This window comes from Balaenoptera musculus, chromosome 19 (assembly GCF_009873245.2).
Source record: "Balaenoptera musculus isolate JJ_BM4_2016_0621 chromosome 19, mBalMus1.pri.v3, whole genome shotgun sequence".
Lineage (NCBI taxonomy): Eukaryota > Metazoa > Chordata > Mammalia > Artiodactyla > Balaenopteridae > Balaenoptera > Balaenoptera musculus.
The window spans coordinates 47,479,949-47,505,488 of record NC_045803.1 but is presented as its reverse complement, the minus strand read 5'-3'; the positions used below and the strand labels follow the sequence as shown (position 1 = coordinate 47,505,488).

The 25,540-nt window shown below is 48.5% G+C and overlaps 1 protein-coding gene across 3 annotated transcripts; it reads left to right on the top strand.

Annotated features, from left to right (window-relative positions):
- The first annotated feature begins 11,027 nt into the window (after positions 1–11,027).
- LOC118885928 (C-type lectin domain family 18 member A-like) lies at positions 11,028–25,470 on the top strand. Of its 3 annotated transcripts, XM_036835118.1 has the most exons (13): positions 11,028–11,239; positions 11,415–11,650; positions 12,267–12,358; positions 14,598–14,837; positions 20,402–20,499; positions 20,905–21,026; positions 21,204–21,311; positions 21,788–21,880; positions 22,273–22,379; positions 22,972–23,101; positions 23,393–23,570; positions 24,490–24,581; positions 25,058–25,470. In XM_036835118.1, the coding sequence occupies exons 2-13, from the start codon at positions 11,512–11,514 to the stop codon at positions 25,093–25,095; spliced, it is 1,437 nt and encodes a 478-aa protein (XP_036691013.1). In that variant the 5' UTR covers positions 11,028–11,239; positions 11,415–11,511; the 3' UTR covers positions 25,096–25,470. The 3 variants fall into 3 exon arrangements, with proteins under 3 accessions (XP_036691013.1, XP_036691014.1, XP_036691012.1); XM_036835119.1 differs by having other exon boundaries at positions 11,227–11,650; positions 23,474–23,570; XM_036835117.1 differs by lacking the exon at positions 11,028–11,239 and having other exon boundaries at positions 11,320–11,650.
- The last annotated feature ends 70 nt before the right edge of the window (positions 25,471–25,540 follow it).

Sequence of the window (25,540 nt, the reverse complement as noted above, 5' to 3'; positions counted from 1 at the left end):
GGCCCACGCACCGCGATGAAGAGTGGCCCCCGCTTGCCGCAACTGGAGAAAGCCCTCGCACAGAAACGAAGACCCAACACAGCCAAAAATAAATAAATAAATAAATAAATAAATAAATAAATAAATAATTTTAAAAAAAAAAGTTGTGGTGTATGCACAGCAATGGAAAAGAACTACTGCCAAACCTAACAACATGGGTAAGTCTCATGGACATAATATTGTTATGTCTAACAAAACCCCAAAGAACACATGCTAATATAAGTTTATTTACCTGAAATTTCAAAAATAGGCAAAAAGGGCTTCCCTGGTGGTGCAGTGGTTAAGAATCCGCCTACCAATGCAGGGTTCACGGGTTCGAGCCCTGGTCTGGGAAGATTCCACATGCCGTGGGGCAGCTAAGCCTGCGCGCCACAACTACTGAGCCTGCGCTCTAGAGCCCAGAAGCCACAACTACTGAGCCCACATGCCACAATTACTGAAGCCTGCGTGCCTAGAGCCCATGCTCCGCAACAAGAGAAGCCACCACAGTGAGAAGCCTGTGCACAGCAACGAAGACCAACACAGCCAAAAATAAAATAAATAAAGTAAATAATTTAAAAAAAAAAATTTTAATAGGCAAAAAGAGAGACAGAGAGAACCAGTAGGATGTGTATATATGTAGAGGGAGAGATTTATGTCGAAGTGACTCATGAGATTGTGGGGCTGGCACGTCTGAAATGCACAGGGCAGGCGGGCAGGCTGGAGACCCAGGGAACAGCTGATGTTGGGGGTCTTGAGTTCGTAGGCAGTGTGGAGGCCCAATTCCTTCTTCCTCCACAGGATCTCTGTCTTTTCTCTTAAGACCTTCAACTGAACGGATGAGGCCCACCCACATTATGGAGGGTAATCTGCTTTCCTGAAAGCCTTCTGATTTTACTGTTATTCACATCCAGAAAATACCTTTACAACAATATCTAGACTGGTGCTTGACCAAACATCTGGTCTCCATATCCTAGCCAGGTTGATACATAAAATTAATCATCACAGCCTCCGATTACTTGCTTGTAAAACGGGCAATGATATCTTTTTGTTTTTGCAGACTCAAATAATGTGTATACAATATTTGGCCCAAAATTTGTGAAAGTTTTTGCACAACAGCTACTTTTATTATTATTCTTGCAAAGTGAGCTGCACGGCCTGGCACCTGAGGCTCCAGACTGTGGGAGGTGGGGGTGATGAGCCAAACTGAATGACCACGGAGGCTGGTGACGCACAGCTGAAGAGCAGAGACCTGCGCCCAGGCCTGTGAGCCTGACGCTTGTGGCGGGAGCTGGGCGGGAGTCCTCAGGTGCCCCTGGGGCTGATGCTTTGCGCTCATCATGACTTGTTTACGAGTTACTTGGGCTTGGTGGAGACTCAATCACTCAGGAGGCAGCCTGGGAATCCAGTGGGCTTGTCTGAGCTGAGTGAGCTCTTTCCAGGCCCAGGGATGCATGTGTGTGGATGACCTGTGAGCAGTTTTACCCCGGCCTCCGGTGATCTTGGCTGACTTGGCCTCCATGCTTTCCAGCTTCTTCAGAGCCCTGAGTAGCGCTGGATGTTTGTGCTTCATTCCCACTCGGACCAGCTGGCCCCCCTCTGCTGGCTAGACCTCCTCCCCTGGGTGACCAGTTTGGACACCCAGCCTCTGTTCCTACAGGCTCTAGGTTGGAACATCACAGCAGCCTCCCAGGAAACTTGTGTCCTGTCTCTCAGCCCATTGTCACAAGCTCCTGCCAGCCTTGTTCCTTGAGGAGCAAAGGCAGCCAGGACCCTTGGCCACAGAGGAGAGTGTGGATTCAGGGGAGCCTGGCCAGAGTCTCACCCAAGCAGAGGGCCCCCACTTGTGACTCGTTCCCCTTATCCTGGCAGCTTTTTAAACCGAAGCTCAGCAGAATCACGGGAGAAAGACACACCAGTGGCAACAAGCACGGAGGACTTGGGCCTGAAAAAGCAGGATCCCACTCTCCTCTCCACTCGCGCTCAGTGCCAGAGCTCTGGGCCTACAACACGCTTGCTTGTTCTGGGCTCCACCTTTCCTCCTCCAAACGCTTTCTAAACATCTGGTCCACATACCCTTCTCATTAAAGGTTAGGCACAGACTCTCTCCATATGACCTGGTGACACACCCCATCCCACATGTAAAATTCTCTTTGCCTAGCCAGGCCATGCTTTCCTCCTCCAGGCAGCCCTCCAGGATCTCCACCTGCAGATGCCCAGCCAGTCAGGAGCTAAGAAGAACAGAGAACAAGAGAGGCAGATGGGGATGCCACCTCCAGGCTCCTGCAACCTCTAAGCCCCACTGCACCACCTGAGGTAGGGGCAGGTTCTGGAGACTCGAGAGGGCTCGGGGCCAGTCCACCACCCTCAGCAGCCAGGAACCCTCCACGGAGGAGCAGCCCTGACCTCAGGGAACCAGCCTTGGGTAACTTTGGTCTCCAGCTCAACCATGCAACCCAACCAGGCGAAGGTCTTGGGCTGCTGACTCACGTAGGACCTGCTTATTACTTTCCTTATGACTTAAGTATCAGCTTTTTATGACTGATTTTTAAGTTTAATTTTGACTTTCATCAAAGTAATACCAACACAAATTTCAAGTCAAGTAATACTACAAGTGATTCTCAATCCCCAGGGGTAATCGTCTGACTCTTACAGGTCTTTCTTCTGGTGATTAACTCTTTTTTTCTTAATTCATGCTTATCCTGCTATTTTATTGGTTTTCCAGTTTTCAGATATTCTCTGCTGACTTGGAAGATGATTTAGCTCCCACACTGTATACACACACTCGTTCCTTCCACTTGCCACCAATTTTGTAAGCTTTGTTTTTATTTTCCTTTTGGATTAAATCCATATTATTTACATTTTTTGTCTTTATAAAAATTATTCTCAGCTGAGCCATACAAATTCATTTCCTTTTTTGCATTTTATTTTTAAAGATTTCAAATGTACTGTCAAGTTAAAAGCATTTTACAATGAATATCAAAATACTTAAGGCTAGATTCTACCATTTTTCTAAACATCCTTTATCAGATCTTTATTCATCTATTCATCCCGATATCAATTCACTAATTTAACCTGGTTTTGGTACATTTCAAAGTAAATTGTGGACATTAGTCCACTTCACCCTACATACTTTTCTTGTAATATCTTTGTCTGGTTTTCATATCAGTGTAATGCTGGACTCATAAAATGATTTGGTAAGTGTTTCCTACTGTTTGTTTGCTTTTTAAACAGCTTTATTGGGATATAATTTATCTGCTGTGAAATTCACCCACTGTATATGTACATTTGAATGACTTTTTGTCAATTTATACATCTGTACAACCTTCACCACAATCCAGGTTTAGAAAATTTTTATCATCCCCAAAAGTTCTCTCATAAATATTTATAGTCAGTCTCTACTCCCATCTTCATCCCCAGACAACCACTGATCTTTCTCCTCTAGAGATGTCCCTTTCTAGAAATTTCCTATAAATGGACTCATACAATATATCATTTTTTTTTTTTAATTTTTATTTATTTATTTATTTATTTTTGGCTGTGTTGGGTCTTCGTTTCTGTGCGAGGGCTTTCTCTAGTTGCGGCAAGAGGGGGCCACTCTTCATCGCGGTGCACGGGCCTTTCACTGTCACGGCCTCTCTTGTTGCGGGGCACAGGCTCCAGACGTGCAGGCTCAGTAGTTGTGGCTCACAGGCCTAGTTGCTCCGCGGCATGTGGGATCTTCCCAGACCAGGGCTCGAACCCATGTCCCCTGCATTAGCAGGCAGATTCTCAACCACTGCGCCACCAGGGAAGCCCCAATATATCATCTTTTGTGTCTGACTTCATTCACTTAGCTAAAGGCATTTGAAGTTCCTCCATGTTGTGGCATGTGTCGAAATTTGTTCCTTTATATGATAATTATATCTCAATAAAGCTGGGGGGAAAGTTTGTTCCCTTTTATTGATGAATGATATTCTATTATATAGATATACCACAGTTTATCAGCTCACCTTTTTGATGGAAATCTGGGTTTTTCCAGCTTTGAGCTATTACGAATGATGCTATGATCATTTGTGTATAAGTCTTTGTGTGGACATGTGTGTCTATTTCTCTTGGGCAGATAACTAGAAGTGGAATTTCTGGGTTTTGTGATAAGTATATATTTAACTTTTTAAGAAACTGCCAAACTGTTTTCCAAAGTGGCTGTAAAATTTACACTGCTACTAGCATTATATGCAGGTTCCAATTTGACCACATGTCATTAAAACTTGGTATCATCAGTCTTTTGGACTATAGTCAATCTACTGGATATGTGGTGGTACCTCACTGTGGTTTTTTTAAAATTTTTTTTCCTTTAATTTTTATTTATTTATTTATTTATTTATTTATGGCTGTGTTGGGTCTTCATTTCTGTGCGAGGGCTTTCTCTAGTTGTGGCAAGTGGGGGCCACTCTTCATCGCGGTGTGCAAGCCTCTCATTATCGCGGCCTCTCTTGTTGTGGAGCACAGGCTCCAGACGTGCAGGTTCAGTAATTGTGGCTCACGGGCCTAGTTGCTCCACGGCATGTGGGATCTTCCCAGACCAGGGCTCGAACCCGTGTCCCCTGCATTGGCAGGCAGATTCTCAACCATTGCGCCACCAGGGAAGCCCCCTCACTGTGGTTTTAATTTTCCTTTCCTTAGTGACTAATGATGTTTAGCATCTTTTCATGTGCTTAGTCTCCATTCATATATCTTTTTTGTGAAATGTCTATTAAAATCTTTGCCCAATTTTTAATTGGTTGTTTGTCTTCTCACTGTTTAACTGTGAGAGTTCTTTGTGTACTGCATATAAATCCTTTATCAGACATATGATTTGTACATATTCTATGTGGCTTGTCTTTTCATTTTCATAATGGTGACTTATCAAAGCCAAAAGTTTTAAATTTTTATGAAATCCATTCCATCAATTTTTCATTTTATGAATTGTGCTTTGGGTATCATAACTAAGAATTCTTTGCCTAACCCAAAGTCACAAAGATTTTCTCCAATTTTTTCTCTAGATGTTTTATAGTTCTAGCTCTTACACTCAGGTCTATGATCCATTTGAAATTCATTTTGTGTATGATGTGAAGTAGCTGTGTAACCTCATGATTTAGCAAATCCAATTGTCCCAGCACCACTTGTTAAAAAGATCATCCTTTCCCCCACTGAACTGTCTTGGCATCTTTGTCAAAAATCAATTGACCATAGGAGAAAATATATATTTGTAAATGAAGCGACCAACAAGGAATTAATCTCCAAATATATACAAATGCATATATACAAAATATACAAACATGCAGCTCTATGTCAAAAAAACAAACAACCCAATCAAAAAATGGGCAGAAGATCTAAATAGACATTTCTCCAAAGAAGACATACAGATGGCCAAAAAGCACATGAAGAGATGCTCAGCATCGCTAATTATCAGAGAACTGCAAATCAAAACTACAATGAGGTATCACCTCACACCGGTCAGAACGGCCATCATCAAAAAAATCTACAAACAATAAATGCTGGAGAAGGTGTGGAGAAAAGGGAACCCTCCTACGCTGTTGGTGGGAATGTAAATTGATACAGCCACTATGGAGAACAGTGTGGAGGTTTCTTAAAAAACTAAAAATAGAACTACCATATGATCCAGCAATCCTACTCCTGGGCACATATCCAGAGAAAACCATAATTCAAAAAGAGTCATGTACCACAATGTTCACTGCAGCACTATTTACAGTAGCCAGGACATGGAAGCAACCTAAGTGTCCATTGACAGATGAATGGATAAAGAAGATGTATATATATTCCATTGGCATCCATTGGCATATATTTCATGGTATATATATTCCATTGTGTGTGTGTATATATATATATATATAAAAGAACAAAAGATAACAAAATAATGCCATTTGCAGCAACATGGATGGACCTAGAGATACCATACTAAGTGAAGTGATATCACTCATATTTGGGATCTAATTTTTAAAAAATGATACAAATGAACTTATTTACAAAACAGAAACAGACTTACAAATATCGAAACAAACTTATGGTTACCAAAGATGAAATGTTGGGGGGTGCATAAATCAGGAGCTTGTGGTTAACATACACACACTACTATATATAAGACAGATAACCAACAAGGACCTACGGTATAGCACAGGGAACTCTATTCAATATTCTGTGATAACCTATATGAGAAAAGAATATGAAAAAGAATGAATATATGTATATGTGTAACCAAATCACTTTGCTGTACACCTGAAACTAACACAACATTATAAATCAACTATACTCCAACAAAAATTTTAAAAAACCAATTAACCATAAATTTAACTATTTCTGGAGTGTCTATTCTCTTCCCTTGATCTATATATCTATCTTTTCTCCATGCCACATAGTTGTGTTTATTATAGTTTCATAGCAAGTTTTGAAATCAGGTAGTATAAGTCCTCCCATCTTTTCCTTTTTCAGATTTGTTTTGGTTATTCCAATTCCTTTGCCTTTCCAGATACATTTTAGGATCCAGTTCTCACTTTCTTTAAAAAAAAAAAAAAGGCGGGCTTCCCTGGTGGTGCAGTGGTTAAGAATACGCCTGCTAATGCAGGATGGGTTCGAGCCCTGGTCCGGGAAAATCCCACATGCCGCGGAGCAACTGAGCCGGCGAGCCACAACTACTGAAGCCCGCGCGCCTAGAGCCCGTGCTCCACAACAAGAGAAGCCACCGCAATGAGAAGGCCATGCACCGCAACAAAGAGTAGCCCCCGCTCACCGCAATTAGAGAAAGCCTGTGTGCAGGAACGAAGACCCAACGCAGCCAAAAATAAATAAATAAATATTAAAAAAAAAAAAAAGGTTGTGGGATTTTGATAGGAATTGCATTGAATCAGTAGATGAATCTGGGAATAACTGGCATCTTAACAATATTGAATCTTCTAATCCATAAATATGAAATGTCTCTCCATCTATTTAGATCTTTTTCCATTTCTCTCATCAATGTTTTATAGTGTTATGCATTTAGGTCTTGTGCTTTTTTATGCCATTGTGAAAGGAAATATTTCTCAGTTTCATTTTTGGATTGTTTATTGCTAGTTTATACAAATACATTTGATTTTTATATATTTATTTTGTATCCTGAGACCTTTGTTCTAGTAGGTTTATTTTTTTAAACATTGCTTAGGATTTTCTACATACAGGATCATATCATTTGGAAATAAAGACTGTTTTACTTCTTCCTTTCCAATCTAGATGACTTTAATTTGTTTTTCTTGCCTTATTGCACTAACTGCACATTCAGCATTACAGTGTTGAATGGAAGTGGTGAGAGTAGACATCCTTGCCTTGTTTCTGATCTTAGTGGGGAAAGCATTTAGTCTTTCACCACTAAGTACAATGTTAGCTGTAGGGTTTCCATAGGGGCTGTATGAGTTTGCTAGGTTGCCATAACAAGGTACCACAGACTGAGTGGCTTAAATGACAGAAATTTATTTACTCACATTCTGGAGGCTAGAAAGCCAAGATCAAGGTGTCAAGAGGGTTGGTTTATTTTGAGGGTCTCTCCTAGGCTTACAGATGGCCATCTTCTGTGTCTTTACATGGTCTTCCCTCTGTGTATCCTAACCTCCTCTTCTTATAAGAGCACGAGTCTATGTCCAGGACTTCCCTGCTGGAGCAGTGGTTAAGAATCTGCCTGCCAACGCAGGGGTCACGGGTTCAATCCTTGGTCCAGGAAGATCCCACATGCCGTGGAGCAACTAAGCCCGCATGTCACAACTACTGAAGCCCACGCACCTAGAGCCCATGCTCTGCAACAAGAGAAGCCCCAACTCGCCCCAACTAAAGAAAGCCCGTGCTCAGCAACGAAGACCCAACGCAGCCAAAAAAAAAAAAAAAAAAAAAGACTATGTCCAAATGTAGTTACATTCTGAGGTACTGGGATTAGTATTTCAATATACGAATTTGGGGGGATGCAGATTGTATCAGCCCATAACAGGGACCCTTTAACAGAATGAGGAATTTCCTTTCTATTCCTAGTTTGTTGAGCATCATCATATGGAATAGGTCTGGGATTTTATCAAATGCTCTTTCTGTGTCTTTGAGAGGATCATATGGGTTTTGTCCTTTGTTCTATTAATACAGTGCATTACATTGACTTTTACATGTTAAACCAACCTTCCATTCCCAGAATAAATCCTACCTGGTCATGGTGTTAATCATTTTTTATGGTGCTAGATTCGTTTTTATAATATCTCATTGAGGATTTTTTTAAATTTATTTTTTGCTTATTTGTTTAAATATTTATTTATTTTTGGCTGCATCGGGTCTTGGTTGCAGCACACTTGATCTTTTGTAGTGGCTCGCAGGCTTCTCTCTAGTTGTGGCATGCAGGCTCAGTAGTTGCAGCACGCAGGCTTAGTTGTCCTGAGGCACGTGGGATCTTAGTTCCCCGACCAGGGATCGAACCCGCGTCCCTTGCATTGGAAGGCGGATTCTTAACCACTGAACCACCAGGGAAGTCCCTCACTGAGGACTTTTGTGTCTGTATTCATGGGTGATACTGATCTATAGTTTTCTTTTCTTGAGATATATTTGTCTGGCTTTGGTAGCAGGATAAAACTGATCTTGTAAGATGAGTTGGAAAATCCTCCTCCTCTTCTGCTTTCTGAAAATGGTTATGTATGATTGGTATTACTTCTCCCTTAAATACTGACAGAATTCACCAGTGAAGCCATTTGCACTTAAGCTTTTCTTTGTGGGAAGACTTTTTCATTCAGTTTCTTTTGTTGTGATAGATCTACTTAGATTTTCTATTTCTTCTTCTTTTTTTTTTTAGATTTTCTATTTCTTCTTGAGTCACTTTTGGTAATTTGTCTTTCTAGGAATTTGTCCATTGTTCTTATGTTGTCTATTTTGTTGACATAAAGTTTGCTCTTAATATTTCCTTACAACCCTTCTGATTTCTGTAGGATCAGTTGTGATGATGTCCCCTCTTTCCTTCAGGATTTGGGTAATTTTGTCTTTTCTTTCTTTTTTACGTGTTTATTAAATGAAAATTTTAAATTGTACAATCATGTTTATAGCAACTTTATTCATAATAAACAAAAACAACCCAAATAACCATCTGTAGGAGAATGAAAATACAATGAAACACTACCATCAATTAGAGCAACAACAATGACAAAAGCAAAAACAACCTACTAATACTAAACAACAACATGGATGAATCTCACAGACGTTTCATGGAGCAAAGGAGACCAGGCCTCAGAGCTAGTATATTCTATGAGTCTGTTTATATGAAATTCAGAACAAATAAAATTAACCTATGATGATAGAAATCAGAATAGAAGTTGCTTATTGGGGAAATTTGTCTTGCAAGAAATTGGATGCCCATTCTCAAACCCTACTACAACCACTCAGCAGGTTCCTATAAAAAGTTTGGACCCAGGAGGAAATATTACATACACCAAAGTGCAATGCCCTAGTTAGGGAGTCCAGCGAGATTGTCACCCCTGCTTTACACCATTGGACACTGAGACCCAGGGTGGAAGTGACAATCCCAGGGTCACAGAGAGCACCTCAGATAGAAGCTAGGCCTTCAGATGTCTGGTCTGGCATTTTCTCTGCTCAGCTTCTCCTCTTCCGGCTCCTGAAAGCCGGGCTCGCCCTGGCCTCCTCTTACGGTGAGCCAGGGCCGCTCAAAAGTTGTTCCACCCCAGGCCCCAAAGTATATTTTCCTCCCACCTGTGTCACGTGCCCAGCATTGTACTACAGGAAAACTAGCCACATTTATCTTCAAAGCCCAGGAGCAGGAACTGGGTCTTTTGTTACCTGGTGCAGAGCAGGGCTGTGGGAATTGAATTCAAAAGGCCGTGATGTGAACTAAAGCAGATCTGCACCAGGGTCTGGGAATGAATGTGAAGACAGAGCCCCCGGATTAGCTGGGATGCACCATGTGCCCGCCGGGTGACCTGGGGCAAGTCCCTCAGGCACACTGAGCCCAGCTTCCGCATCTAAAAAATGGGCTCCTCATCTTCTATTGCCCCGGGTTGTTGCAACAATTAAGTGAATTCACATATTCGAAGCTGCTTTGTAAACGCTACAGAAAAATATCCCTGTTTTATTAAGCATTGCTGGGACCCAGACAGGGTGAATTTGAGGTTGTCTGGTCATCCGTTTGAGGGAGAAGAAACTCCTCAGGCCCTGGGTATTACAGGGGGATCCCCAACCCCAGACTGGCTTAGGGGTCCTTGTGCCTGGCCCTGTCTCCACTCCCCAACATCCACAAAGGTATCCACATTCCATCGGTGTTTCCCCCTCAAAAGCCAAGCCCACTTGCCTCTCAGCAGAGCTTCCAGGGAACTGACACCTGGTTCTGAGAGGGTGCTGGTCCAGGGGTCAGGGGTCACACAAACTCCAGAAGGAAGAAGTACCTGGCTTTCAGGGCTGTCCTTTGGGATGGCTGAAAAACCTCTGATCTGCCCTGAGAGGAATGTGGGCATTTGGCTGTGGCCTGTGGGACAAATTTTATTTTCTAAGAAATGTGGGCCATGGTGCAGATCTGCTTCAGCTTATTCCAGTGGGACTGTGCTGGCCGCAGCCAGGCCCCGGAGCATCATGGCAACTGGCTGCCCTCCTGCCTGTTTGTCTGGAGGCCGACTTGTTCCCAGCAGGACTTGAGTCAGCCAAGGGCATCACGTGCTCTCCTCCTGCTTTTGCCCTCTCCTGGCCTGCAGTCACGTGGGTGGGCCTGGGGGGGCACCAGGGCTGGGGCCCAGCCCCCCACACGACCCAGACAGACTGTCCTAAGGCACCCATTTCCTCCCCCCTGGGGCAGCCCCTGCCAACTCCCCTACAAACCCACCGCCCCAGTGCCCCCACCCACCGGCGGCACCTGACTGGTGTGCGGTTACCACCCGCCTATGTTTAATTCATGGCTGGGGGTTGGGAAGGGCTTCCCAAGAAAGGAAAGAACTCCCCTGGGGTCTTGCCCAGTTCTTGCCCGCCCACAGGGCACATGGCTGCAGACTCCCTGGGCCTGGGCCTGGGAGGAGAAGCTGCCCATGGGCCTGGAGGACACTGTTCCAGCATGGGCACAGCCATTATTCGTTAATCTGCAGCCCTGGAATGTCTGCGGGCCAATCAGCAGGGTCTCCGAGGGCTCCCCGAGGGCTCCGATAATCCTGCAATGATTAGCAGGGGCCACGGGGTCGCTGCGAACCACTCGGTAGGTTGGTCGGTTGGCTGTCGGCAGGCGGGCGGGCTGACCAGGTCAGCAGCCGGGGGAGGGAGGGAGGGAGCCCTGGGACTGGAGCTGTCTGTCTCCTTTCATGCCAGCGCCAAGGAAGGGAGGCTGTTTGGACTCACCGATTACTCACCAGCCTCCCCCTTTTGTCTGCCAGCCCAGCCTGACTCTTAGAGACTGTGAATAGCTCCATCCAGTCTGGGAAGCGGGCTGGACAGCTGAGCCAGGCAGAGCCCCGAGCACCCAGCAGGCCCATGTTGAGGCTGCAGCCCTCCCCGGGGCTGGGGGGCCACCGGCCTGGCCTCCTGCCCGTGCTCCTGGCTCTCCTTGGCATGACCTGGGCAGAGGTGCGCCCACTCCAGCTACAGGAGAAGCAGGTTCCAGTGCCTGGAGGTAAGGGGCCGCGGGGTGAGGAAAAAGTGGAGGAGCTATGAGCTCTGCAGAGGGTCCCAGGGGGCTTCTGGAAGCCAGTTCCCAGGCCTGAGCCCTGGGCAGGCTGGTGTGATTTACAGAGCCACCCTCGAACAGTCCAGGGGCCGGAGATGGATGGAGGAGGCTGGGACTGGGGCAGAAGGATGAAGGGAAGTGGGCCCAGGCTTGGGGGTGAAGGAAGAACACTGGGAGCCTGCAGCAGGGACCCCAGAAGAGACTCAGTGGCCGAGAGAAGCCCCAGCCAGAGGGGCCGCTGCGAGCCCAGGGCTGGACCCCTCTTCACACCTAGTCCCCAGGCCCCCATTCCCTTCTATCACCCCAGCCCCAGCTCTCAGCCTAAGGCTCCTTTACACCTACACCTGTCTCTCCGTCTCAGCCCCACTGCTCTCTCCACCTCTCCCCACCCCTCTGCTCCGGGTCCTCCCATACACACCCACCATCATCTCGTCCCATCTCAGGTCTTGTTCCATAAGTGCAGGGTTGCATTCTCATCTTGCCATGGTGACCCCCGCCCCATCACCCAGGGGCCGGGCCAGGTCCCACTGCTCAGGTGGCCTGACCTTGTCTCCCGCCCCAGCCCTGAGCGAGAAGGAGAGCTTCCTGCTCCTCTCCCTGCACAACCGCCTGCGCAGCCGGGTCCACCCCCCTGCAGCCAACATGCAGAGAATGGTGAGTACCCCCAACCCGGGCTGGCCAAGGGGGCGACTGGAGGGGCAACCCTGAAGAGGACTGAGGAGGCCATGCCAGTGCCAGGTGCCCTTTCACCTGGCAGAGTGGGACAGCGGCCAGTCAACTTGCCCACTCTGGGACCACGCCTGGTTGCTGGGGGGCGTGGAGGGGGGCCGTTGCTTCCTCCTCCCCCAGAAAGGCAGCCCTTCGGCTTTTCCTTGCAACCCTTCCCGTTGCCCCGGAGACCAGAAGACATGGAAAGAGCTGGGGTCCCCTCCTCCAAGAAAGAGGAGCATCACAAAAGAGTCCCAGCAGGATGGGAGGCTAGTCAGGGAGGGAGAAGCATCCTGCTGGGGGTGGGAGGGGTGAGGCTTGTGTGTGACCAGATCCACTGCTTCTTCAGCAGTTTGTCTAGGCGACTAGGAGGGGCCCCCTCCCAAATTCCCTGCTCATTCACTGGGGGCCGGGGAGCGGGGTATAGTGTTTCCCACCACTCCCTCGGGGCTTCAGGGTTGAAGGTGTCATCCTGGGGCCCAGAAACACTGCCCCATAGTATGGGACCCCAGCTGCCCCCTCCCATGGTAACAGTCGAGGGAGCGAGGGAGGGGCAGTGTGGGGTAGGCAGGGTTCCCCATGACTGCTTCCCATAAACTCCTCTGAGGCTGGCGCAGCGGTGGCGACCTTGAGAGCTCCAGGGTCAGGTTCCCAGGAGGTGGGGGTGGGGTGGGCAGGAGGGGGGTCGCCTCTCCCCCTTTCCCTGCTCGGCGGCGGCTCTGACTCTCCTCAGGCCCAGGTCCTGGCTCTCATGCCCACGCTCCCAGCCCTAGTGTCCGGTGTGAGGGTGTTCCAGTCAGTTTCTACACTTCCCATGGCCCTGCTGCCAAAGTCTTAGAAAACAGCATTTCATAAAAAATGCAAGTGGAGCCCCACCACTCAGCCTCTGTCACACCCACAGCTTTGGCCCTGGGCACCCCAGTGGAGGCTGAGGCTTGGGGGTGGTCCGGGCTGCTGAGGTGTCCCACGCAGTCCCCGCTGCTCCCAGCTCGTCCCCATCAGCAGTAAAATCACAACCACCATCTGCCCGGGCTGCTGCAGGTCAGGCCCTAAGTACAGCACTTTTCTCTCTGCATCCATTTAATCCTCACACAATCTTACCCTATGCGTACCTTATTATCTGGTTTTTTTGGTTTGTTTTTTTTTGTTTTTGTTTTTTGGGTTTTTTTGGCCGCACAGCACGGCTTGCAGGATCTCAGTTCCCCGGCCAGGGACTGAACCTGGGCCATGGCAATGAAAGCCCGGAATCCTAACCACTAGGTCACCAGGGAACTCCCACCTTATTTTTCATTTTACAGAAGAGTATGTTGAGTCTCATGGAGATTAGGAGACTGCTGGAGGTCACACAGCTGGAATGAGGGGGCTGGGCTGGACCAGGGCATGACGATTGGGTGACACATGTCATCCTGGTTGCTGAGCCCCCTGTTTCAGAGGATGAGGGGCTGTTGGATGGGGGTAGGGAAAAGGGCAGCTGGTACGTGGTGGGAAGAGCAGATTAGGCCCACTGCAGAGAACTCTGCTTGCTGAGACCAAAGCGCTGAGGCCCTGGAGACCTTTTACACCCTCTCTGGTCCTGACTCCCAGCTGGTGCCCCTATGAACTCCAAAACCAGATTTAGGGAATAAGACACAGCGGTATGGCTGCTGCAACTTTTTGCATCACAGAAGGGAAGCCAAGAGGGAGCCTTTCTGACAATGGCCAGGGTCAGTTTTACCTAACACGGAACCAGTTTGAAGGCTTGGGCACTGTCCAGGGCTCCCATTACTAGATGGGAAAAATTACGGCAGAGGCCCATCCTATCACGTGGGCTGGCACCTGCACCCGGGAACACCCATCCCCCTTAGTGGGCGGGGCCTGAGGGTACCCGCCACTGGAGTCAGAAGGATGGAAGCTCTCAGTCCCGGGTGGAGCCGGGCTCTGGGTGGGGGGTCCAGACAGAGCAGGTGCTCTTCCAACACCACCTTGGAGCACCCCTTGCAGGTCCTGTCTGACCTTCCCTGGCCCCAGTGAAGTCGGTGAAAGCAGCTCAGAGCACTCAAGCAGCCAAGCAGGACCCCTGTTTGGGCTGGGGTCTCTTCTCTGCAGGACCAGCAACTCTGGATATGCTTGGGGGGGGGGGCTGGATCACTAAGGCCTGGCCCAGGGGCCCCCTGCTGATGTTGCTGTTTGTGGTCCTTCTCCCCAGGACTGGAGCGAGAGCCTGGCCCAACAGGCCCAGACCCGGGCAGCCCTCTGTGGCGCCCCAGCCCCAAGGCCAGCCTCTGTGCCCCGGGCTACCCCGCAAGTGGGCTGGAATGTGCAGCTGCTGCCCGTGAGCTCGGTGTCCTTCACCCACGTGGTGGGCCTGTGGTTCTTGGAGGGGCAGCAGTACAGCCAGGCAGCGGCCGAGTGTGCCCCCAATGCCACCTGCGCCCACTACACTCAGGTGAGGCCCGGGTACCGGCTCTAAGGCCCCAGCCCTGCTGGGCTGGTTCGGAGGTCTGCAGTTTGGCCTAAAATTGGTGGTTGCTTTTCCTCCCATTTGTTTAGTTTTACTTTTTTCAGCTTTAAATATGAAATATTTCAAACCTAAATCAAATAACGGACTCCTTCTTATCCACTACCTAGCATTAGAAAATGTTAACTATATTTGTTTCTCACCTCTTAAAAAAAACAAAACTAAGCGTAAGCCCTCCTTCTGCCCTTTCCTCTGTCCCTCCCCAGAGGTAACCTTGCTGAAGTCCAGGTAAAACACCCCATGTTTCCTTTTTTTCCCCCTCAACAAAATTTGTTGAACATCTTCTCTATAACTGGCATCGTTTACGTACTATGATCCAGCGCTAGAAAACACAGGCAAAATCCCAAGCATGTTTTTCTCTTTCTTTTTTTTTTTTTTATGGTTACTTTTACGCATCAACTTGCAGGGTAGTGGGTTGGTTTTTTGGTTGCTTTTTTTTTTGCGTGACATTAACATTTTTTATATGAATTTATTTATTTATTTACTTTTGGCTGCGTTGGGTTCTCGTTGCTGCGTGCCGGCTTTCTCTAGCTGCGGCGAGCGGGGGCTGCTCTTCGTTGCGGTGCACGGGCTTCTCATTGCAGTGGCTTCTCTTGTTACGGAGCGCGGGCTCTAGGAGCGTGGGCTTCAGTAGTTGCCGTGCATGGGCTTATTTGCTCCGCGGCATGTGGGATCCTCCCGGACTAGGGATCAAACCCATGTCCCCTGCATTGGTAGGCGGATTCTTAACCACTGCACCACCAGGGAAGTCCCTGTTTGTTTTTTGTTTTGTTTTTTTGTTTTGGCCGAGGGTAGTTCCCCGACCACATATGGAACCAGGGCCCCAGCAGTGAAAGCACCAAGTCCTAACCACTGGTCCCTCAGGGAATTTCCCCAAGCATGTTTTAATACCTTTACTACACGTGGAAGGGTTTTGATACCTTTTCTACTTGTGCAAGTGGGTTGTGTGTTATTAAATCCTACCTAAGTGCTCTCTCTGTACATCTCCTTTTGCAATTTGTGTTCATCACTTCAGACCACATTTGTAAGATTTGTTTCCATTGATCCGAGCATGCATGTGTGATTCACTATGAATAAACTGCAATTTACAGGCATCTGGGTTACTTCCACTTTTTTTTACTATCCCAAGTCATACTGCAATGCATAAATCCTAGTTCCGGTCCTCTTGTACATATGTGTCCAGACTTTTTCTAGGACACACTTGGAAGGGGAACGGCTGGGTCAGAGGGAGAACGCACCTACAACCTTAGTAGCTATTGCCAAAGTGATGTCGCCAACTCTACTCCTGCCCACAAACCAGTTCTCACTCCCCATTCTTACTCTATTCATTAAGGAGTATTGTCAGCTCCTTAATTTTTGCCAACTCAAGGCTGTGAAATGCTACCTCATTCTGTTTTTAATTTGCATTTCCCTGATTACATGTGGGACTGAGCCTCTTTTCTGTTCTCTTCATTGCCTGTTAATTTCATCTTTCCCTTATTAATTTGTAAACATCTTTGCTATATTCTTTGTACTTTTTGTTGGTCATATTGGTTGCAGATACTTTTTTTCTGATACATGGCTTGTATTTTCTCTTTGTTTATGTTATCTTTTATAAGATAAATCTTTCAGAAGATTTTAATATTAATGTAATCAATTTTCTCTTGTTTTTCATTATAGTTCATCCATTTGTTGTATCATGTTTAAGAAATCCTTTTCAACTCTGACATCAGCAAGATAGTCTTCCTGTATTTTCTTCCAAAGTTTAAATGTTTTCCTTTTTTTCATATTGAAGTCATTAAGCCATCTAGTGATGTAGGATTTAATTTTATCTTTTTTTTTACTTCTTGTATTAAGTACTGAATCCCCCACAGACTCTAATGCCACTTCAGTCATATACCAAGCTCACATATCCACATGGGTCTGTTGCTGAGTTCTCTCTTCTATTTTGTTGCTTTTTTTGTTTACTCCTGCATATATGTGCTTTAATTATTATGGCTTTATAAAAAGTTTTGACAGGAAAATCCCCCATGTTATTATTATCATTCAAAAATTTCTTGGCTATTCTTGATTCTTTCTCCTGATTCTTTCATATGAATTTAATAAGTAGCCTTTATCAGGTTACAGACACTTCTTTCTAATCTAAGTTTGTTAAGGATTTTTAAAGTCATGAACAGGTTTTGTGTTTTATCAAATGCCTTTAGCGCAACTATTGAAATAATTACAAGGTTTTTCCTTAACTATCTACAGTGATGAAATACATGAATAATTTTTTTGTGTGTGTACAAAGCTGTTACATGACACTACATCTTCCTGGTCACATATTTTAAACATTTTATTATAGAAAATTTCAAATATATACAAAGCAATCAAAGTGATATAATGAACCCCCATCTACCTATCATCCAGCTTCAGCAATTATCAGCTCACAGTTTCATGATTCATATTTATTTAGTTATTTATTTATATTGAAGTACAGTTGTACAGTATTATATAAGCTACAGGTATACAATATAGTGATTCACAAATTTTAAAGGTTATACTCCATTTATAGTTATTATAAAATACTGGCCATATTCCCCATGTTGTACAATGTATCCTTGTAGTTTATTTTATACCTAATAGTTTGTAGCTGTTACTCCCCTACCCTTATACTGCCCTCCCCCCTTCCCTCTCCCCACTGGTAATCACTAGTTTGTTCTCTATATCTGTGAGCCTGCTTCTTTTTTTGTTATATTCACTGGTTTGTTGTATTTTTTAGATTTCACATATAAGTGAGATCATACAGTATTTGTCTTTCTCTGTCTGACTTATTTCACTTAGCATAATGCCCTCCAAGTCCATCCTTGTTGCTGTAAATGGCAAAATTTCATTCTCTTTTATGGCTGAGTAGTATTCCATTGTATATATGATGTGATGCGAAATAAACCGATGTAGGGTGTGTGTGTGTGTGTGTGTGTGTGTGTGTGTGTGTGTGTTATTGTTGTTTTTAATTAATTGCTATATTTGGTTTCCTAAATACTATTTGATAGTGAAATTGACCTCTGATTTTCTTTTCTCATACTGCCCTCACCTGGTTTATATTAACCTCATAAAATGAGTTGGAGGCTTTGCCTCATTTTCTGTTTCCTGGAATAGTTTCTATAACATTTGCTGTAACTGTCCTGTAAAACTATTCGGGCCTTGTCCTATTTTTTGATTGTTTTGTGTGTATGTGTATGTATCCATGGATTTTTAATTACTGATCCAACTTTTAGAAATGGTCGTAGATCATTTCAGATTTTCTATTTCTTCTTGAGACAGTTTTGCCAAGTTCTATTTTCTAGGAAACTATCCATTTTATATTTTCCAGTTTGTTGGTCCTAACTGTTAATTATTTAACAGAGATTTTAAACTAGAATTAAACAGATTTTTTAAATGTTTCCTGTGTCTGCAGCTATGTCCTTTTAAAATTCTCGATTGTATTTATTTGTGCCTTCTCTCTTTTGTTCTTTACCAGTCTTCCCAGAGGTTTGTCTATTCTAACGAATCAGCTTTTTGTTTGTTTTCCTTCTCTCTTTTTTCCAACCATCCACAACTTTATTCTTCTTTTTATTAATTTCTGCTCTTTTTTTTTATAAATTTATTTATTTTTTATTTATTTATTTTTGGCTGCGTTGGGTCCTCATTGCTGTGCACGGGCTTTCTCTAGTTGAGGAGAGTGGGGGCTACTCTTCATTGCAGTGTGCGGGCTTCTCATTGCGGTGGCTTCTCTTGTTGCAGAGCACAGGCTCTAGGCGCACGGGCTTCCGTAGTTGTGGCACGCGGGCTCAGTAGTTGTGGTTCGCAGGCTCTAGGGCACAGGCTCAGTAGTTGTGGCACATGGGCTTAGTTGCTCCGCAGCATGTGGGATCTTCCCGTAGCAGGGATTGAACCCGTGTCCCCTGCATTGGCAGGCGGATTTTTAACCGCTGTGCCATCAGGGAAGTCCTTCTGCCCTTGTTTTTATTATTTTCTTTCTTCTACTTTCTTAACTCATTAATTTTAACTCCCTTTTCTTTTCTGGTATATGCCTTTAAAGCTATCAATTTCCCTCTAAACTTTGTTAGCTACATCCCATAAGTTTTGGAATTTAGTGATTTCATTGTCACTTAGGTCTATGAGTTTCCTATTTTCCATTATGATGCTGTCTTTGATTTTGAAGTGTATATTTAAATTTCCAAACTATGTTTTCTCCTTTACTTACTTCTAAATTATTTCCTTAGGAATTCCCTGGTGGTCCAGTGGTTAGGACTTCACGCCTTCACTGCCGGGGCCTGGGTTCAGTCCCTGGTCAGGGAACTAAGATCCTGTAAGCCACGCAGCCAAAAAATTTTTTTTAAAAAATTAATTAATAATAATAGTAAATTATTTCCTTTACATTCTATTGCATTGAATTCATAGAATGTGTCCCGTAGGATGTTGGTTATTGAGTATTTATTGAATCTTGCTTTGTGGCTTAGTGAGGGGTCAGTGTCTGCAAAAGTTCCATGCACTCCTAGAAAGAATGCATATTCTCTAATTGTTGGGTACATAGGTATTGACTACATGTGCATTTCTCCCCGCCTCATGCTGGTCATTTTTAGTGGCTACCAGAGTTTGCTTGGCTATTCCTGTGTATTGACCATTTGTGCTATTTCCAAGTTGTCACTGATTCTAAAACTCTAAATCTAAGTTTTGAATACTATTAAAGACCTGTATCTGTTAGCTGTTGCTGCATGACGCACTACTCCCAAATATAGCATCTTACGATTCTGCAGTTTGGCAGTTTGGGTTGGGCTCAGTGGAAAGTTTCTTCTGGTCTTGGCTGGGCCCACTCCTGCAACTGCAGTCAGCTGCTGGGTTGGCTGGGAGCTGGCTGTCTAGAGTGGCCTCAACTGGCTCACCTCTGCCCTATAAGGTTCTTCAACCTCCAGCAGCCTTGTTCACGTGGAGGCTGAGCATGAGAGTTCTATGAGAATGAGTGGAAATTGTAGGGTCTCCTGAGGCCTAGGTTTAAAACGGTTCAATATCATTTCCCCTGCATTCTGTTGGCCAACAGAAGCCACAGGGCCAGCCAGATTCAAGGTGTGGGAAAGAGATTCCTCCTCTTGATGCAAAGAACTGCAAAGCCACATTTTATAAAGAGGGGGCTGTAGGGAGGAGTGAAGGGTTGTGGCCATTTTTCCAGTCATCACAAGGCCTTTGATGTCCAAGTCTTTCTTTTCCCACTCTCCTCCACTATCCACAATCTCCCTTCCCTTCAGGTATCTGCTGACCCTCACCTCCCGACCCAGAAGGCCTTTCTAGACTATTCCCACCCATCCTTATATCCCTGCCCAGCACAGCTACTGCTCCTGGGGTCCCCAGGGAGGTGACACAACTGTTTATCTGCTTGGTTTGGGGCAAGAGCTGTGTCCACCCTTCCCAGGGGGGCATCATCTAGGCTGCTGGTCCCCAGACTAGGAGTGGAGGTGGCCCATGAGAGGGTTTCTGAGCCACTGTGTCTCCTGCAGCTCGTGTGGGCCACCTCGAGCCAGCTGGGCTGTGGGCGGCATCCCTGCCCTGGGGCCCAGGGTGAGATGGAAGCCTTTGTCTGTGCCTACTCTCCCGGGTAAGCCTCCTCCACGGCAGCTGCCCTGCCGTCCCCTGCTGGGCTGCGGGGTAGGGGATGCTGTCACCCAGGGTGAGACACTCACCCACCCGCCCACAGGCCTTTACCCCTGGTGGGAGAGGGAAGGAGGAGGAAAGGGAGAGGGTGCAGAAGTGGGCAGCACCCAAGATTCTGGCCACGCAGAATGCGGCTTCTTCTCAGATGCCCCTTCCTGGAGGCACCACCCAGCGTTCAGGGCATCTGCCCAGTATTAGTTTGGAGGTCATCTTTTCTTTCCTAGGAAGTCTCCCTGTCTCACCCAGCTCCCAGCTTCCTGGCTGGGCCAGAAGGAGCTGAAGGGGCTGGTGGGGCAGGCAGCAAGGCCCAAGGCCAGGCCCTTCCAGCCTCTGCTGCTTGCTCTCACAGAGGCAACTGGGAGGTCAACGGGAAGACCATCGTCCCCTACAAGAAGGGCGCCTGGTGTTCGCTCTGCACAGCTAGCGTCTCGGGCTGCTTCAAAGCCTGGGACCACGCAGGGGGGCTGTGTGGTAAGTGCCCCACCCTGCCTGCCTCTGGCTGGGGCAGCTTGATCTGGTGATCCTGGAGGAGGCTGGCAGCATCCTGAGGGACTGTCCCAGAAGCCCTGGCCCTCAGCACTCAGGGAGGCACCTGCCTGGCCTGCCGGGGAGAGGCCCCCTCTCAGTGTTTCCTTCTTATCCGACCAGAGGTCCCCAGGAACCCATGTCGCATGAGCTGCCGGAACCACGGACATCTCAACCTCAGCACCTGCCACTGCCACTGTCCCCCGGGTTACACAGGCAGATACTGCCAAGGTGAGGGGCACCTGGAGTTCTGGATTGTGACCAGCCGGGGGACCCAGGGAGTGATCCTCGCACAGCATATCCTCATCCAATAAGCATTCACTGAGCACCGACGGTCTGCCAGACCCTGCGCTGCGCAGGGAATTCAAAGTGAAATCAGATCGGCCCCTCAGGCTCTGGGATGGTGGGAGGAGGACAGTATTAGGATCCAGAAGTGGATTCCTTTCCCACTGTCCCCCACCCCCCAGCTCTTTGACCATGAGCAGGTCCACTCCCAAACCCCGATTTGCTTCTCTCTACAAGATCAAACCAAAGATGCCAAATGTGGCAGCGGTTGGGAGCCCAGATGGGTTCCATCTCTGGGGGGGGTGGGGGGGTGTTCTTGCTGTGGTTGGCCATTCTGCGCACATCCGTGGCCTGTGAGGGGCAGCCTGGGGCCCAGTGGCTGCCAGCTGAGTGCCGTCCCCTCCCCTGCCCCATCCTGGCAGTGCGGTGCAGCGTGCAGTGCGTGCACGGCCGGTTCCGGGAAGAGGAGTGTTCCTGCGTCTGTGATGTTGGCTATGGGGGAGCCCAGTGTGCCAGTGAGTCCTGCTGCAAAGCCCCCCAACAAGACGAGCCCCTCCCAGGACCCCCTCAGCATGGTGCTGGGTCCGGCTCGGACCAGCTCACAGGAGCCCATCGTATGCACCTCTTCCCCATTCCCCGAACAGTGACGTCACAGTGGTAGCTTGAACTTGGCCATGGTGGGGGGTCTTTACACCACCACAGAAATAGCAATGCTAAAATCATAGACTTTTTTCTTTTTGAGAGAGAGAGCTGGTTGTTACACATTTACCAGCACACCACTGACCCCAACCCCCTCTCCTGCTTGGTGGCCAGAGGAAGGGGTACCTTGAGCTTAACATCCTGGCAGGACCGGAAGGGTAATGATTCTGAGGTGCCCACACACAAAATCAGGCTTCCCTCCCCCCAGCCAGGGTGCTCTTTCCCTTCCACACCTGTGACCTGAGGATCGATGGCGACTGTTTCATGGTGTCCTCAGAGGCAGACACCTATTATGGAGCCAAGATGAAATGCCAGGTAATGGTTGGCCCCTGCCTTCCCAGGGACCACCCCCCTGGGTTCTTAACAGAGGGACCCTGGGCTAAGAGATGAATTCCTTTGACTTCTCCTGACTCTCATCTTTAGTATAAAGCAGGGGTTACAACTCAGAGGCCCATGGAAGCCAGGAGGTCACTTAATGAGCTGAGGGACCCAGGGACAAGGCCCCACTCAACCCCCATCTAAGGGGCCATCCTGACTCAGCTCGAGCTGCTGGCTGCCAGGCAGGAATGCAAGTTCAGGGAGGCCAGGACCTGGAATTTTTCGAGAGAACCAGAAATTCAGATTTTCACTGAGCTCTCTCAATTTACTAATGTTGGCAACCAATTCAAATGTATTAAAGACACTGAGCAGGTGAAACAAAACCCTTCCAAGGGTGGGACCCTGCCAGAGGAGCTGTGGGCAGGGAAGAGAAGGCAGACTCTGCTCTAAGAGGCAGGAGGCTTTTGGGGGCTGAGGACAGCCCGGCCAGCACACAGATTTGACATCCATGGCCACGGTGGGTGGCAGGATGGAAAGGAAGGGCTGGCCTGAGCTCTGGGGCCAGCATGACCCGGAGCGGGGGTTACAGGGAAAGGGCGGGGTGCTAGCCCAGATTGAGAGCCAGAAAGTGCAGGACATCCTCGCCTTCTACCTGGGCCGCCTGGAGACCACCAACGAGGTGACCAACAATGACTTCGAGACCAGGAACTTCTGGATCGGTGAGTGCCTGGCTGATTGGGGGAGGGGGGAGGGATGCAATGAGTGTGGGGCTGGGATGCCTCACGCTGCTCCAGGAATCTGGGCCGTGGAAACCCAGAGCACCTACCAGTGGGCAGTAAGGGTGTCGTGAGGGCTTGGGGCCCAGAATGGGGCCAGTGGTCAGGCTGGTGACTCCTTTCCCTGTGGAGAGAGCCGAAGGGAGGGAGAGCCACCAGAGGGGCTGGAAGTGCTGGGAAGGGGGCTTAAGGGCTGGGGGTCGACAGGCATTGGGCAGCAGGCTCTGGGCTCAGGCCCTCATCGCAGGGAGCCCGGGCTGCCAGTGGGGCCCAGGGATCTCGGGTATGGGGCCAGCCTTGGCTGCTGTGGCTCAGGGCTCACCTACAAGACCGCTAAGGACTCCTTCCGCTGGACCACCGGGGAGCACCAGTCCTTCACCAGTTTCGCCTTTGGGCAGCCTGACAACCAGGGGTGAGTCTGGGGTGCCCTCCCTCCCCTGGGTCCACCTTCTCACCTGGGCCTGCTTGCTGAGCCTTCAGACACCGCTAAACAACCTCCACCCTGCCTGCTGCTTGGCTGAGCGCCCTGAGGGTCTGGGCCTTACCTGGTGCCCAGGTGCCAGGAAGTCTGGGCACAGCTGGCTATGGGCCCAGTGCTGAGATGAGGTACATCCCTGACCTCCAGGGGCTCACATAAAAGAGAGGGAACCCAAGAAGGCGTCATCCATCCACAGTCCCCATCATCCCCCCAGCTGTCTCTCCGTCTCTCTATTATCTATCCATCCCTCCCCCCCACCGTGCCCCCTCTGCCTGTATCAATGCACTGATTCTGCCCTCCTTAGCTGGCCACCCACCTGCGTCCACTTGTGCACACATCTGCCCACTGGCCCGCCTGCACTGAGGCCCAGCCCTGGTCTTCAAAGCCCAGGAATGCCCAGGGCAGGGGGGAGGTGGTCAGGCTGTGTGGCCACCAAGGCTCCAGATACCCCGCCCAGTTCTCCTTTGACCTCCTTGATGGCAGCCATGCCCAGACCCCTGGCCCATCCCTAGAGTAAGCCGGCTCGGTGGGCCCCCAGGCATACCTTCTCCTGCTGGGAGGAAAGATGTGGGCCTGTCTGTTCCAAGCCCCCTGCCCCCACCCGCAGTGGCCGGCATGGCTGAGGGCTGCAGCGGTGGGTGGCGCTGTCCCCACTGCACCCCGAGAAGAGAGGGCTGCAGCGCTCTGAGGAGCAGGCATGGAGCCAGGGGCTGGGGCTGGCTCCCAGAAGCCCCATACGTGGGACGGGGGCACCTAAGAGGCACCTCCCTAGACGCAGGTGGCCCACTATCGGGGAGGATTTAAGGATTCATAATTTCATTCCTCCACCCTGAGCACTCAACAATCTTGGCAGGTTTGGCAACTGTGTGGAACTGCAGGCATCGGCCGCCTTCAATTGGAACGACCAGCGCTGTAAAACCCGAAACCGTTACATCTGCCAGTTTGGTGAGGGCCTTCCCATGGCTCCCCTCCTCTGGCCCCTGGCCCCTGGGGATATCCAGATGAACAGTCTAGAGTGTCTGAGCACACAGGGCCACGAGGACATCCTGCTCAGGGCCTCGTTGGACCTGTAGGCCCCTGAAGCACAGAGAGGGAGATTGGCCTGGGCTCAGCCACGCAGGGGCAGGACCAGAACTACAGCCCGGCTGGGGATTTCGCCAAGGTCCCTTTCCTCCTGTCACTAAAGCTGCCACATGGGGACCCAGCGGGTTCTTCAGCGTTCCCTGATTCCCTAGAGCACAGTGAACTGTGGTGGGGACAGAGATGAGACCTAGCCCAGAATCAGCCCCCAGCAGCACCTGCTAGAAGGATCTGGAGCTGCAAGTGGGATCATGGTTACTTCTGGACCTAGTGCAGCAGGGTCCCCAACCCAGGACTGCCTGGGCTGTCACTGACCCTTGTTCTGTTCTCTTCCTTTCCAGCTCAGGAGCACATTTCCCGGTGGGACCCAGGGCCCTGAGGCTCACCCATGCCTCTCCCCTACCAGCACCTGGATGCACAGCCCTACTTGCCCTTCTGCCCACCTGTTTAGAACAAGGGCCGGGCTAGGACTGCAGGCCCAACAGCCAAAGAGGCCTCAGACCTTGCAGGAAGTGGGGCAGGGGGTACAAGTGAGGCCGATGGAGAGCCCGGTATAGGAGGAGGGGAGCCTGGGGTCCCCCAGCCTGCTTTTGAGTGGGAAGATGGATCTTAATTAGGCACTGAAACAGGAGTCTAGGGCAGCGGTCAGAAGAGACCACTCTCCTCCATCTGGGCTGGACCCTCTGGGGCAGACAGAGGTTCCTTGCTGCCCAGGATGCACCCCACAAAGGATTAAACTAAGTTATGGATCAGCTGGACTTGTGAATGCTCATTGTGAAGGGGAATTCAGACAACCCAGAATAATCCCAGGAAGACTGGTTTCC

Coding starts and splice junctions, on each gene's coding strand:
- LOC118885928 (XM_036835118.1), top strand. CDS start 11,512: ATGTTGAGGCTGCAGCCCTCCCCGGGGCTGGGGGGCCACCGGCCTGGC. Junction 14,838..20,401: donor CCTGCGCCCACTACACTCAG/GTGAGGCCCGGG, acceptor TGTCTCCTGCAG/CTCGTGTGGGCCACCTCGAG. Junction 21,312..21,787: donor CACAGGCAGATACTGCCAAG/GTGAGGGGCACC, acceptor CCATCCTGGCAG/TGCGGTGCAGCGTGCAGTGC.